Source organism: Aedes albopictus, chromosome 2 (genome assembly GCF_035046485.1).
Source record: "Aedes albopictus strain Foshan chromosome 2, AalbF5, whole genome shotgun sequence".
Taxonomy (NCBI): domain Eukaryota; kingdom Metazoa; phylum Arthropoda; class Insecta; order Diptera; family Culicidae; genus Aedes; species Aedes albopictus.
This window is the reverse complement of record NC_085137.1, coordinates 212606626-212622084: the sequence shown is the minus strand read 5'-3', so window position 1 is coordinate 212622084 and position 15459 is coordinate 212606626. Positions and strand designations below refer to the sequence as shown.

The 15459-nt window shown below is 41.5% G+C and overlaps 2 protein-coding genes across 2 annotated transcripts; one reads left to right on the top strand and one right to left on the bottom strand.

The window, feature by feature from the left end:
• Positions 1 to 1486: 1486 nt before the first annotated feature.
• Positions 1487 to 11177, top strand: LOC134287002 (intraflagellar transport protein 80 homolog). Its single transcript, XM_062848715.1, has 3 exons — positions 1487 to 2476; positions 9629 to 10008; positions 10073 to 11177. Exons 1-3 carry the CDS (start codon positions 1682 to 1684, stop codon positions 11145 to 11147), a joined length of 2250 nt encoding a protein of 749 aa, XP_062704699.1. The 5' UTR covers positions 1487 to 1681; the 3' UTR covers positions 11148 to 11177.
• A 423-nt stretch (positions 11178 to 11600) lies between these two features.
• LOC134287001 (reticulocalbin-2) lies at positions 11601 to 13437 on the bottom strand. Its single transcript, XM_062848714.1, has 2 exons — positions 12411 to 13437; positions 11601 to 12116 (listed from the first exon to the last, which is right to left on the bottom strand). The coding sequence occupies exons 1-2, from the start codon at positions 13247 to 13249 to the stop codon at positions 11945 to 11947; spliced, it is 1011 nt and encodes a 336-aa protein (XP_062704698.1). The 5' UTR covers positions 13250 to 13437; the 3' UTR covers positions 11601 to 11944.
• Between the last annotated feature and the right edge of the window lie 2022 nt (positions 13438 to 15459).

Sequence of the window (15459 nt, the reverse complement as noted above, 5' to 3'; positions counted from 1 at the left end):
AATTTTTGATAGCTTTTCCCCTATTAAAGTATATTCTCCCACACCTAATAGAAGGCTCCTAGCAATATCATAAACTTCCCCTAAAATGCTACGTCTTTAATGGACGGTTCCTAACAACAAATACTTTATGTCATCATTTTGCGTGTTTTTCTTCGGTAGAAAACAAAAGTTTTTGTCCAGGGCGTTTTTTACAGATATTTTCATATATTAAATTAAACATAGCTTCATATGTTTGATGCACAAGTCTATCTAATGCAAAGTATTTATTTTATTCTCCTATGAATAAGGAAACTTTTAAGTTGAAATTGGACTTCTGGTTGATATTCTGAATTTCTGTGTATCAGATCTGGTGTTCTGGTTCAAAAGAGAATCCTAAATTATATTCTTTGTATTGGATAGATTTGGTAATTGAAACATATAAAGCTATGTTCAATATTAATATGTGAAAATCCACGTATAAAAATACCCAAAAATTTGTTTGACTCAGAAAAAAAACATTTTGTGTTGTGTTAGATTTAGATAGTAGCAATTTAATTACTTTGATCCATTTTGAATTCTATTCTTAATGGTTGGTGTGGGGTTGGGCTCTGCGAAATAGGATTACATAATTTAATTTCGCAAACGGGCGTGTATTCCAAACTTACTTCAATTTATTTTTTATTTTTTTTTGCGTGTTGGAATCGATTTTTCAATATTTCAATTTTTTACTTGAAAGTTCACACTAATTCCTTAAAGTCACCCATATCACACTTTTTTGTAGGTCATGTTATTTTTAAGTTACAATGCATTGGTTTGAAAAAAATGGTCAAAAACTTAAGCCCTTTTCAAATATTAGTGTAGATAAATTAAAAGAAAAAACAACAAAGTATGCAAAGTTGCTTCAAAGTACATAGTATTCATACCTACAAAATTCCATTGAATTCTGAGAGGGAGCTGCCAACCCCAAAATCGAGTTTGCGGGAAATTCGTCATACACTCTAAAAAAAAACACGCAACCAATGTTCAAAGTGCCATAACTTTTTTGTACATTTTTTCACCACTATAAAAATTTACAGATGATAGCTAACAGAATGAACTTTATTCTCACAAAAAAAACCACGAAGGTAAAAAAAAATAGTTGTTTGAGATATTTATTTTTAGTAACAAAATTCAGTTTTTTCAGAAGAAAAACTAAATAAATTTTTCAATGTGTATTTTTCTGAGAGCCGCCATATATTAATCTACAACTTTGCTGAAGACACCTTTCCGATCGAACAAGCCGTTTCCATGTTATATTTTTTTATTTGCTTGTGTTCCATTTTTTCATAGGCCCTATTTGAAAGTTAGTCGAGACAAAATATGAACTTTTGATATGAAAAAATGGTTTTTCACATAAAAAGGAATAGTATATACAAAAATATCAAGTAGATTAAAAAAACATCGATTAAAATGGATTCGTGCTGGTCCGTAGAAAGCACACGAAATAGGAATGCAAAAATTGCCAATTGGCAAATAAAAGTTCTCACTTATTCAATGACTGTGAAAGCACGTGAAAGTGTTCATTGAGCACTAAGCTGAGAAACAGTCCCACGTGCATCGCTGAAATCGCGCGCATGAGCACATCCTTCCACCTTGTATCCCGGACAACGGTGGTCAATACACACGGCGACGGTTTGGTAGTTTCCCCTAAAGAAGCGACATAATGAAGTTCAAAATTTACACTACTAAAGAATCTAAATCCAAAGAAGCAATTTCTGCTTTAGGTTGGTGCAACAACGAGGAGATTTATAGCTGCAGTGATGATCACCAGTTATTCCGTTGGACGTCCACAAACAGAGAGTTCATGCAAGTGGCAAAGTTACCGGACGACTTCAACCCCACCGATCTGCACTGGTTGCTACCGAAAGGGGCCGCTGCTAACAGTTCGGGTGCTGCCGGTGCCAAAGGAAGCGACACCCTGCTGATTTGCAGTGCCGATGGGCGGTTCATTATACTGAACAAAAGTGCACGAGTCGAAAGAAACGTTTCAGCGCACAATGCTACCATAGTTTCCGGACGGTGGAGTCCCGATGGCGCGGGATTGCTAACTGCTGGGGAAGATGGGATCATAAAAATTTGGTCACGCTCGGGGATGCTTCGATCGACGGTTGTTCAGCACGAGGGTCAAATTCGTTGCGCCCGTTGGGCACCGAATGCAACTGCAATCGTGTACTGCCAGGGACCATTTGTGGCGATCAAACCACTGGCTGCCAACAGTAAGCTGACCAAGTGGCGAGCCCACGATGGGTTGGTGTTGTGCATTGCTTGGTCGAATAATACCGATATGATAGCATCGGGTGGCGAGGACTGCCGGTACAAAGTTTGGGATACACAAGGAGCGAATATCTACACTAGTGTGAGCGATGACTATGCCATTACTTCGTTGGATTTTAGTCCAGATGGAGAACTGCTCGCCGTCGGAGGATTCAATATGCTAAAGTTGTGTCATTACTCTGGGGTAAGTATCAATAATTTAAATGGCTAAGAATACCGTAAAGACCTCAATGCGCTACTACACTAAAAACCAATTTTATGCATGTTATTTTTTGTCCTTTTCTAATGTATGCACCTTTGTTATGTCCTGCAAAAGAGAGAAAACTACTCAGAATCAATAGTGTGCATCAGATAATAATTAATAATGACGGTAGCTATTGCAACGGCGGTCAGGAGGTGTTTGTAGGATAGAACAAAGGGAGGTTGCAGGGGCGTTTTAGAGATCCCAAGGGGTTTCAGCGGGGTACCAGGAGATCTCAAGGGGGTTTTCGAGGGTCCATTGAAGACAATTTCAGAGGATTTTACGGCGGATTTTGGAGGCATTCCAAGTACGTTTTTGGGGGTTTCCGAGAGTCTCACGTGCGTTACGTGGGGTCCGAATGGGTCATAAGGGGGTTTCGAAGGCATTTCAGGAAGTCTCAGAGCATTTTAGACTGGCTTTAGAGGCGTTTCTAGAGGTTTCAGAAGGTCTCAGAGTCTCCAGTTAGCCTAGTGGTTAAGGCTATGGATCGCCAATCCGGAGACGGAGGGTTCGATTCCCGTTCCGGTCGGGAAAATTTTCTCGACTCCCTGGGCATAGTGTATCATTGTACTTGCCTCACAATATACAATTTCATGCAATGGCAGGCAAAGAAACCCTTCAATTAATAACTGTGGAAGTGCTCAAAGAACACTAAGTTGAAGCGAGGCAGGCAAGGTCCCATTTGGGTCGTAAAGCCATAAAAAAGAAGAAGGAGAAGGTCTCAGGTGCGTTACATGGTGTCCGAGGGGGTTTTAGAGGAATTTCGAAGTCATTTCAGAGGCATTATGGAGGCGTTTTAGATGGTTTTGGAGCGTCTCAGGGGGAAATCGGATGCATTTCATGAAATTTATTTAGGAGGATTTCAGAGACCCCATTATTCTTTTGAAACGTCCCTAAAATGCCTCGAAACGTCCCTGAAACCTCCGTAATCCCATTGAAACGCCCTTTTTTCCCCTTATCTGTAGAGCCTTTGAAACCACTGCTTCCGTTGTGTAGGAATATTGTGGCATGACTCATGTTTGCTTTAGGGCTTATCAAATATCCGGTCACAATTGAGATGTGATGGACATTGGTTGATGTAGCACTTGATCCCAATTAGGCTCAACTCGTTTTATGAAGTCGATTACCCTATTCGGATTAAACTGCCAAATTTCCAAGGGCTTTAATAACCCTTTCCCTAATATTGACGACCTTAAATTATATAATACTCCACACTTGCATAGAATGTGTTCAGCAGTTTCGTTTTCCGTTTGACAAAAACGACATTCCGAAGATTGAATTTTACCAATCTTTTTCAAGTGATATCCGGTTATTACCCTGAGATCTTTTTTGTTCAGATTTAATATGGCCTTGGCTTTTGCTGCACTGGGTCTTGTAAATCTTTTAGCTTGTCTGCAGGTATCCGTGGCATTCCAATTAGATTTTACCATAGACATTTCCCAGGTTTTAAGTTTCATTCTAAGCAGACGCGCCAACTTGGTCAAATTATTGAGGGGGCAAAGCCTGATTTTCCCGGGTTTTTTTCCTTATTTTAGTATGGGAAAATCGAAAAATCGTCGAATATTGGAGGGGCAAAACCATGCTTGCCCCCCTAAGTTGGCGCCTATGATTCTAAGAGTACACTCCGGAACTCCACAAAATGGTTCAGGGCCAACAAAACACGATGCTGCACCCTGTCTTGCTAAGTTGTCGGCTTTTTCATTTCCTTGAATTCCACAATGACCTGGAACCTAATATAATATAACTTCGTTCCTAATGGCCAATTGCATCAGAGAAAGAATGCATTCCCACACCAGCTAAGATTGGCACGTGAATGCCTTTAGCGCATTCAGAGCAGCTTGACTATCTGAGAAGATACAGATTTTGGCAAACCTGTAGTTTCTCTTGAGGCATTTATAAGCACATTCCAAAATTGCATGAACTTCTGCTTGAAACACAGTGGGACTGTATCCCATTGGTATAGCTTTATTGATGCCAGTGCCTACGATTCCAGCCCCTGTATTTTCACCCATTTTGGAACCGTCAGTATAGAATACTATAGAACCTGGACGTAAACTTGGCCCACCAGAATCCCAATCCCAAACATAGCGGCTTGGTTTCACCACTTTAAAGGGAACATCATAGTTGGTCTTCGTAATCATCCAATCTTCCACTGTTTTTATACTTGAGTTCAGATCGAAGTCTCTAATGATCTTCAGATGACCCACAAGATCCCTGTCCATTATTTTGTTGAAACGAATAAATTTCAGGGAACTTTTTGCCGCTTGCATTTGCACAAATTGATGCAGTGGTAGTATATTGAGAAGGGCATCTGAAGCAGCTGATGGTGTACTTTTCATTGCCCCTGTTATTGATATGCAAGCAAGCCTTTGAAGCTTGCTTAATTTCCTTTGAGTGGTTACCTCATTTGTTTTGGGCCACCAGACAAGTGAAGCATATGTTATTTTCGGCCGGACTATTGCTGAATAAACCCAATACACCATATTTGGTCGAAGTCCCCAGGTTTTACCTAGGGCTCTGCTGCAGACCCAAAGAGCATTAGTACCCTTTGTAATAACCTTGTTCAGATGAGAATTCCAGTTCAGTTTCTTGTCCAAAGTAACGCCAAGATGTTTGACTTCTTCTGAGAAGTGAATTCGAACTCCGTCTAAATAAGGCTGCATAAGACTCAATTTCTTCCTTCTAGTGAAAGGAACTATAGTAGTTTTTGAGGGGTTTACGTTTAAGCCCTCTTTCCTACACCATTCTAGCGTAATATTGAGCGCAAATTGTAGCCGATTAGAGATCGTGTCATCGAATTTCCCACGTACAATAATGGTCACATCATCTGCATATCCAATGATCTCAAAACCTTGATCAGCTAGCTTTTTAAGGAGTTCGTCTACTACCAAAGACCACAGCAAGGGCGATAATACTCCGCCTTGAGGACAGCCCTTCATAGATCTAACAGATAGTTGAGCACCTCCAAGATCAGCAGAAATCTCCCGATCTTTCAGCATAGCCATTATCCATTCTATTATGCATTTATCCAAGCCTCTAGCTTCCAATGCTGAACGCATTGAGCTGTAGGATGCTTTATCGAATGCTCCTTCGATATCGAGAAAGGCAGCCACGGCAATTTCCTTGGCTTGAAGCAATTTCTCAATTTTATTTACTAGCGACTGAAGCGCTGTTATTGTAGATTTACCAGCTTGATAAGCAAATTGAAATTGGCTTAGAGGCATCTCTACTAAGCTGGTTGACTTGATATAGTCATCCAATATCTTTTCCATTGTTTTCAATAGAACTGAGGAAAGGCTTATCGGTCTGAAAGCTTTTGGAGTTGTTTTATCCCTTTTGCCAGCTTTCGGAATAAACACAACTCGAACCTTCCTCCATGCTTTAGGTATGTAGCCCAGAGTGACGCTAGCCTTGAACATTTCAGTTATAAGCGGACAAAGCACTTCTTTACCTTGTTGAAGTAGCGCTGGGAAGATTTCATCTTTCCCGGCTGATTTGAAAGGTTGAAAAGAACTCAATGCCCATTCGACCCTAGATGGCGTGGAGATTTTACAAGTTTTTTGATAGGCATTTGTCGACCATACATGTCTTACCTCGTCTGAGTCCTGCTCATCATTCAAATAAGGAATCGACCCTGGAAAGTGAGTTCTTATCATTACTTCCAACGTTTCCGAAGAATCAACGGTAAAGCTTCCATCTTCTTTTTTAAGGCTGCCAAGACCATTTGAATGGTCCTTAGAAAGGACTTTATGTAACCTTGCAGTTGTAGGGGCGTTGATAATCTCTTCACATACCCTTTTATATGGATCCCAGTCAGAAGTAACTTTCGCTCTGTTAAACAAACTGTTAATAAAACAAAACAAAAAGCCGTTCGTTGGATCACTAGTCGGTAATAAATCAATAACTTTTTTCACAAGCATCCAATTGTTTTGCGGTCTTCGAAAGAACGTGTCATAAATGATTTTTCTACAAGAAACGTTGATCGATTTGAATTAAGGAAATAAGGGGCGCCCTCTGGGATTTTTTATCTGAAAGTGTTACTTTTCCCATAGTAAATCCTATGAAAACTTTGAACCGCTTGCGCTAAATTATAGTTTCACCGATTGCGCTGAAATTTTGTACAGTTCATATGGGACCTAGATGGAATCAAAAAAGTCGACTGGAGCGAGAATTTGATGTTTGTCCCATACTAATGTCCACGCTTCGTGGAGCATAGGTCGAGTAAGCAGGAGATCTGCGGTAGAGATATCACTCCGGACAACATTGTTGAAAGGATGCGTACTGGAACTACAGAGAAAATGGCGGGTCGACCAACAGCAAGTTTTTTTTTTCCTTTGGTTTACCTTACCTTACCGGTCAGGCTAAAGCCGGGGTGGCCTCTGCTGTACATAGTAGCCGCCTCCATTCCACTCGGTCCATGGCTGTTTGTCTCCAGTTCCGCACTCTGCGTAGGGTCCGCAGATCGTCCTCCACTTGGTCGACCCACCTAGCTCGCTGCGCTCCACGTCTTCTTGTACCGGTCGGATGACTCTCGAGAACCATTTTAGTCGGGTTGCTATCCGACATCCTGATGACGTGACCCGCCCACCGTAGCCTCCCGATTTTCGCGGTATGAACGATGGTTGGTTCTCCCAGCAGCTGATGCAACTCGTGGTTCATTCGCCTTCTCCTAGTCCCGTCTTCCATCTGCACTCCGCCGTAGATGGTACGCAACACCTTCCGTTCGAAAACTCCAAGGGCGCGTTGGTCCTCTGCACGTAGGGTCCATGTTTCGTGCCCATAGAGGACGACCGGTCTAATCAACGTTTTGTAGATGGTTAACTTCGTGTTACGGCGAACTTTATTCGATCGTAGAGTTCTACGGAGTCCAAAATAGGCACGATTTCCTGCCACAATGCGCCTCTGAATTTCTCTGCTGGTGTCGTTGTCGGCGGTCACCAGTGAGCCCAAGTACACGAATTCTTCAACCGCCTTGATTTCATCACCGTCGATATGAATTCGGGGTGGCGGGCGCGGTGATTCCTCCCTGGAGCCCTTTGCCATCATGTACTTTGTCTTCGACACATTAATGACTAATCCGATTCGCCTGGCTTCACTCTTTAGTCGGATGTACGTTTCCGCCATCGTCTCAAATTTACGAGCAATAATATCAATATCATCGGCGAAACCAAGCAGCTGAACGGACTTCGTGAAAATCGTCCCACTCGTGTTTATCCCCGCTCTTCTTATTACACCCTCCAAAGCAATGTTGAACAGCAAGCACGAAAGACCATCACCTTGCCGTAACCCTCTGCGAGATTCGAAGGGACTCGAGAGTGTCCTTGATACTCGAACTACGCACATCACTCGATCCATCGTCGCCTTGATCAACCGTATCAGTTTATCCGGGAATCCGTATTCGTGCATAATCTGCCATAGCTGTTCTCGATCGATTGTATCATACGCCGATTTGAAATCGATGAACAAGTGATGTGTGGGCACGTTGTATTCGCGGCATTTCTGCAACACCTGGCGGATGGCGAACATCTGGTCCGTTGTAGCGCGTTCACCCATAAATCCAGCCTGATATAGCCCCACGAACTCTCTTGCAATCGGTGATAGACGGCGGCATAAAATTTGAGAGAGTATCTTGTAGGCAGCGCTCAGTAGTGTGATCGCGCGGTAGTTCCCGCAATCCAACTTGTCGCCCTTTTTGTAGATGGGACACACGATACCTTCCATCCATTCCTCCGGTAATACTTCCTCCTCCCAAATCTTGGTAATGACCCAGTGTAGTGCTCTCACCAGTGCTTCTCCACCGTATTTTAGAAGCTCGTTTGGTAGTTGATCTGCTCCAGCGGCTTTGTTGTTTTTCAACCGGCCAACCTCCTCCTCAATCTCTTGAAGGTCAGGGGCCGGAAGTCTTTCGTCCTGTGCACATACTCCTAGATCTGTTACCACGCCACCTTCGGTACTTGCAACGTCGCCATTGAGGTGCTCATCGTAATGCTGCCGCCACCTCTCGACCACCTCACGCTCGCTCGTGAGAATATTCCCGTGATTATCTCGGCACATGTCGGCTTGTGGCACAAAGCCTCTGGGCGAGCGGTTCAGCTTCTCGTAGAACTTTCGTGTGTCTTTAGCGCGGTACAGCTCTTCCATCGCTTCGCGATCTCGTTCTTCCTGCTGGCGCTTCTTCATCCGGAAGACTGAGTTCTGCCTGTTCCGCGCCTGTTTGTAACGCGCTTTGAACCGCTTGCGCTAAATTAAAGTTTCACCGATTGCGCTGAAATTTTGTACAGTTCATATGGGACCTAGATGGAATCAAAAAAGTCGACTGGAGCGAGAATTTGATGTTTGTCCCATACTAATGTCCACGCTTCGTGGAGCATAGGTCGAGTAAGCAGGAGATCTGCGGTAGAGATATCACTCCGGACAACATTGTTGAAAGGATGCGTACTGGAACTACAGAGAAAATGGCGGGTCGACCAACAGCAAGTTTTTTTTTTCCTTTGGTATATAAACGCTTATTCTACACTTATAACAGCAAGTTGATTTGGGCCCCCTTCCCACCTCTTGGGTATCTGATCAGCAAGTTTTCTCATTCTTTAAAAAAAAGAGGCGGTCCATGATACTAGAAGGGGTTTCAGGGGATTCCGTGGATGTTCGAGGTGGTCTCAGGGGGCTTCAGGGGCGTTCTATGTTTTTTATTAGAAAAATGTTATTTTGGAGAAGCTTAAACTAGTGTATGTAAGGGAAATATTAAAATTAAGCTATAAGGCGAAAAAACGCCACATTATACCTTGATTGTACCTGGAAATATAGCTTTTTATCACAGGTTTAATTATTATTCCCCAGGTTTATAATACAGTCAGGTCTTTTTTACGCGGTTTTCATTTACGCGGCCGCGTAAATGAAAACTGCATACAAAAAAAAAGTTCATCGTCTTATTTTTGCATGATTCGTCGAGAAATGGTGAGACTTTTTTTACGCGGTTTTTTGAATTTTGAACTGAGTTTTTTTTTACGCGGTACGTATCCCCCGCGTAAAAAAAACCTGACTGTAAATATGTGCTTGATCAACATTCAATTATCCTAATAAAACATATAATTCTAGTGGAGTCACAGTATCAACCGATTCAACCAGGAAACCGTGGGTTCTATGTTCAACATCGCATGGTCCGCGGATGGAACTCAAATAACGGCTGGCACCAGCACCGGAATCATTCTGTTTGGGCACATAATCGAACGCGAGCTACGTAATCGTAATCTGAAGGCAATGACAACTGGCCGTAAGACGATCACTCTGCAGGATATCATAGCCAGAACGACAGATACACTGGACTTTTCGGAACGGGTCATCAAATGGGAACTGGGCTACGGACACCTGGTAGTGGCCACTGCTCATCAAGTTCATATTTTCAACGAGAACTACATCAACACGCCGATCATCATCGACGGGCGTACGGATATAAAGATCATTGTATTGGGGAAGAAGTGAGTTGGTGGAGCACTAATCATTCCATGATGCATAAAATTGAATTTTCTATATTTGTAACAGAAATTTCCTTCTGGTAGACAGCACTTCAATTTGGATCTACACCTATACAGGAAGATTGCACCTTAACCCGCGCTTTCCAGCATCGCAATCTCAGATACCTCATCTGAACAGTCGATGTATTTCTCTAGGTCTAGACACTCTGGCCATTCGGGACTATTCAGATCAATCTGTCATACACGTGTTTGACCTACTACCGAGCGCAAGTCGTCAGGAAGATCCCTACACCATTCAAAGTAAATCGCCACTGGTGGAAATCGCCGTCTGTCGATTTGGGAATCCGGACGACCAATACCTCGTCTTCATAGATGTAAATAGGGATCTGTTCATCACGAGTGTTCGCAGCGCTCCGGATTACACCATCCACAAAATTGGCACTCAAGTTTGCACCGTCATGTGGTCTAGTGATACCAATATCCTCGTCGGTTTACACGACTCCTGCTACAGTGTGTGGTACTGTCCAGGGGAGGCTTGTACCGATCCGACCTTGATCGCTTTGACCACTTTTACTTTCGACACCAGCGAATTTGGTAAGAACATTACATTAGAGAATTTCGAAGGAGCAAACGTAACGTTTCGTAGCTCTGGGGCCATTTTTACCGTTTCGGTTAAAGCTTATTGCGTTATTTTGCATAAACTATTCGTCGACAATTCCTGGGAGCGAGCTCTGAAGCTCTGCCGATTGGTTCAAAATCAAATTCTATGGGCAACGCTGGCGGCCATGGCGTCCAAAAGAAATCAACTGGAGATCAGCGAAGAAGCATTCTCGGCAGCGCTGCAAATCGACAAGGTAAACTACTTGGCATACATGAAGGACTTGGACCAATCCAGCCCGGAGCAGATGGCGGAAAATTCGATTATGAACGGCAGAATCCAAGAGGCGGAAATTATATTGCTTCACAACAAAAAGATACATGAAGCGATTCGATTCTGTTTGAGGATGCATCGGTGGAGCCGTGCGCTCGAAGTTGCCAGAAAGCATGAGGTCGATCTGGATTTGGTTTTGAGGGAACGAAAGAAATATCTACACGCTCTTGGACGAGAGGAATATGATCCCACTTATTTGCAGCTACAATAAATTGATCCGTTTTTTTTTTTAAGAAATAAAAGTGTGATTTAAAAGCTGTCCATAAACTATAATTCCATATCACAAACCTGAAGCTTCTTCTTCTTCTTGTCGCAGCGTCCCCACTGGCACGAAGCTTGACTCTCAGCTTAGGAAGTGTTCTATGGAGCACTTCCACAGTTACTAACTGAGAGCTTCCTCTGTCAATAAGGATTTTGCTTGTGCATATCGCGTGACAGGCACAAAGATACTCTATGCCCGAGGAAATCAAACAAATTTTCATTACGAAAAGCGTGTGGACAGGTCGAACTTTGCCGAACCCGTCAGCATGGTCATACTGAAGGTTACGTCATGTATCTTAGTATATAAGATTACTTTTATGATTCGCGACGTGCATGGTGTAAAATTTCCAGAAAAACCAAACTAACCAGAGGAATTTTCTCAATAAAAAAAGTAACCCATTAATTTATTATACCTGTTTATGATTCTGAACAATTTCTTCTAAATACTAATAATTATTTCGAGATGATTCGATAATAAATGCATAAATTAGGACACGATTAGTAAATATTAGTCTACATATTCCCACGAAAAATAAATTATTATTTGGTACATTAAAAAAAGACGCGTTGCCGTTTTGTGCAAGTATTTAGATAAACCCCGCAAATTCTTTAAAAACCCGAAATTATTTTAAAATGAATATGAACTAAACCATGGCAATAATATTCTAAAATTTTGAATACTTGTTGATAGACTAGACTAGTGTTGCAGGGGCTTCATATGAAAAAGAAATGCGATGGTTCGATAATTTACAATTCGTCATCGAAATGATGCATATTATGCAAATGGTCACCATAATCCGTCGCTTCGCTTCCCACGAAGATATCATACTTATCGATGATTTCCTCATAAGACAAGCGATCGTCATGATCCTCATCAGCCGATGCAAACAGATGGGCCACTTCGTCCTCTGCTACCTCACTGAAATTGGGAGATGGTAAGTCAACGATAGCACACGACGACACTATAATGTGTAAGCAATTCATCTTCAACATGTGACATAAATACTGCAGATACTATTGCGTTTCGAATACTTTCGTAAAATATATTCCTCCTGGAGAAATTGGCGATTGAACTTTTGACTTTGCACTAGTGGTTGAATACAAACAAAAAAGCATGAGTTTAACAACCTTATGTTAAAATTTAGGAGTTCTGCCTAGAATGCAGTTTTGTCACATGTATTCCAAACGTTATTATCATTAAGTTAATACTTACTCGTTGCTAGGAAGAATCCAAGACAAAATCTCGTTACCATTCAAGTATCCGTCTCCGTCCTTATCGAAGTCATTATCAAACCGATCCTTTTCGGTTATCAACCACTCTTTGTCGTGATCCCTAGAATGCTCGGCCGCATACTCTTGGAAATCAATTTTGCCATCCAGGTTGGTGTCCTTGCTTCGCAAAGTCTGCTTCAGAACAACGGCAAACATTTGCGGGAATTCCTCCGGAGACATAAACTGCACAAACTCGTTCATATCCAGCTTTCCATCTTTATTGCTATCAGCCGCCTCGAACATCTCTCTGTCATCGGCCATCAATTTGCGTTCCTCCTCCTTGTTAGGATCCAATTCCATCTTTTCGGCGTCTTCATCTTCGTTTTCCATGCCATACGTATCTGCATAGTACTCCTCCCAGGTAATCACTTCGTCATTATTCTGGTCGATGTCCTCAAACCGATCGGCAGCCTCTTCTTCCAGCAAACTTTTGAATGATCTCAGAATCCACGCCTTCAACTCATGCCGATCTATGTATCCATCTGAGTTGAGATCCATTTTAAGCACCAATAGTGCCAATCGTCGTTTCGATTCCTCCGGTGTTAACGTATCGAATTCTTCCGCTTCCTTCACGCTACCCAAAATGGCTTCGTGGTCAAACTCGGAATGATGTTCATCCCCTTCCATATGATGTGCATCCCGCGGTGCATAGCTTCCATCCTCCATGCGTTCCTTCGCCCCGCCCGATGTTTGATGGGTGTGCTTGTGTGTAGTTGCAGCTTGGGAACCAACAACTAACACCCCTATTAGAAGCATCAGGAAGCCACCGGCTTTTAGCATTCTTACTTCTATAATTGTTACCAAGAAAAACGTAAACCAAATTTATTTTGCATGACGTATGAAGGCTAAATTTACACTCTTTTCGGTATGAAAAGCTAGTCTGGTCTGGTCTACTCTAATAATCTAATAATAGTTCATATTGTTAAACTAGAAACTAGGTCAAACATCTCAGCTTTCGCAATACGATATGAGCATAAATTAAAATGTTATATAAACCCTTTGATTATTACAATACTTCTTACCTTAGATATCGCCAGAAACTGTTTAGTCTCACTAATAAAAAATATCAATTTAAATATTTAAAATTCCAGATGTGTCTGCAGACTACAACCGAATGAGAGATGTGCGTGATATAAACAATGCAGGCAGAGATTAAAATGCTACCCCCACACGGTGTATTTGCTTGTTGTGACGTTTTCGTGTTGCATTCTACACCGGGTACTCGTTGACTCATAGAAATTATGTTGCACGGGTTCGTTTAGTGATTCAGTGTATAAAGCTGATGTTATAGTATATTCATAGGACATAGCGTTTACATATTGTACAGCAATTAAAAATTAATATTTGACAAAGGAATAAAAAATATAAAAAAAAAAATACATAAAGCATATATAAAAAATACATCTTCGCATTGGTCATCCTGTAGAATCGATCGATAAAGCGTTAGCATTTCATTATTCTGTTCTTGCTCACTTAAGCTTACAAAGAGATTTGTGCCCTCAAAATCGTGAGTAGGTGCCAAAGCCGGCCATTGTGGCGACCATTTTGGGATCTTAACAAGTATGTCCTTAAGCAAGTCGCTCAAATACGTAGATGATCCTAGACCGCTGTTGTGAGGGTTGCCTCGTTCCCGTCCGAACCAAAGCACAAAGATTTGGGATTTATCTCTGACTCTTAGACAAGACTGACGCCTAGCTGACGCAATCCTCCAATGGTCGAGAACTGTCCTGGCCACGCCCTTGCGACTGCTGAGGAATGGGAAAGGATGGTTATTTTTGGACACCAATGAAAGATGTAGACAACTCTACGATCTCTAAGGTTCAGGTGTCACAGGAATTTAGGTGTTGTTAGTGGAAGGGTAATCTCCAAAAGATACATTTGATAAACGTCCAGGCGCACGAAATATTATTTGTTTGTGTTGAGACAGCTGCCTGCATTATTCATCTGATTTGTTTTTCCATCCTGCAGCGCGACTGGTGGTCGAAAATTTGAAATAGAAAACGGTAAAATCTTTCATTGAATAAGCTTTTTGTGATACGTTTGCAACGGATACATGTATACCTTACGATAATTCATTTGAAAAACTTACTTGAATTCTCCCGAAACAATATGTTCATTATCAGCAAACATTTAACACAAAAACACAAACACAGAAAAAAATAAGTACATCTTGATTCTGGAATGTTCCTACAGGAGCCTGGCTACATTTGTTAGGAAAATTGCAAGATTAAAACTTAATGTGGTAGATCTTACGCCGTAACGTACCATTCCTAGGTGATCAACCCACGTTAAGGGACTCCTGTAGAATCGATCGATAAAGCTACACAAATTCCCTAAAGATCATAGTATGAGCTTATTTTCATAAATAAATAGTACAAAACTGTATGCTTTATCCTAGAAAATATTGATTCGTTATATAAATAATGCTCCACGCTAAAAAAAATTTCATATAACATTGCATTGTTTTGTAAATTAAAAGGAATTGTTTCTTATGGTAATAGCTAAAGGTAAAGACTCAAGAAAATTTATTTTTTAAATAAGCATAAGCAGATTTTCTTAGTAGGGTATGTGTGCCATCATTAATCTCACGCTCCCATATTCATCCTATTCGAAAACAAGCGATTACGGCACCGATTGATTCCGTTCTTTCTGTTTTCATGGGTGCTCACTTCTAACAAAAAATACAAAAAATAAGAAACAAACAAACTGCGCTTCAATCCTTTGTTTTTCGTAGGATGAAAATGGGAGCCACATGCTTAAGAGGGGAACGAATACCCTACATAAATCGAAAAACATTTTAAACCCAATCGGCAAAACTTGCAACCATTAAGAATTATTTCCTTGGTCAAGAAAACAATATATTTTTTGGAGAAATTCCTGTAGGAATGCCTGGTGAAATCCCTGGAAGAACTCATGATAGGATTCAAAAAAAAAAAATCTTGGTGGAATGACTGGAAGAATACCTTTTGGAACGCCTGGAAGAATTCGTT

Coding starts and splice junctions, on each gene's coding strand:
- LOC134287002 (XM_062848715.1), top strand. CDS start 1,682: ATGAAGTTCAAAATTTACACTACTAAAGAATCTAAATCCAAAGAAGCA. Junction 2,477..9,628: donor AGTTGTGTCATTACTCTGGG/GTAAGTATCAAT, acceptor ATATAATTCTAG/TGGAGTCACAGTATCAACCG. Junction 10,009..10,072: donor ATCATTGTATTGGGGAAGAA/GTGAGTTGGTGG, acceptor TATTTGTAACAG/AAATTTCCTTCTGGTAGACA.
- LOC134287001 (XM_062848714.1), bottom strand. CDS start 13,249: ATGCTAAAAGCCGGTGGCTTCCTGATGCTTCTAATAGGGGTGTTAGTT. Junction 12,117..12,410: donor TGGATTCTTCCTAGCAACGA/GTAAGTATTAAC, acceptor TCCCAATTTCAG/TGAGGTAGCAGAGGACGAAG.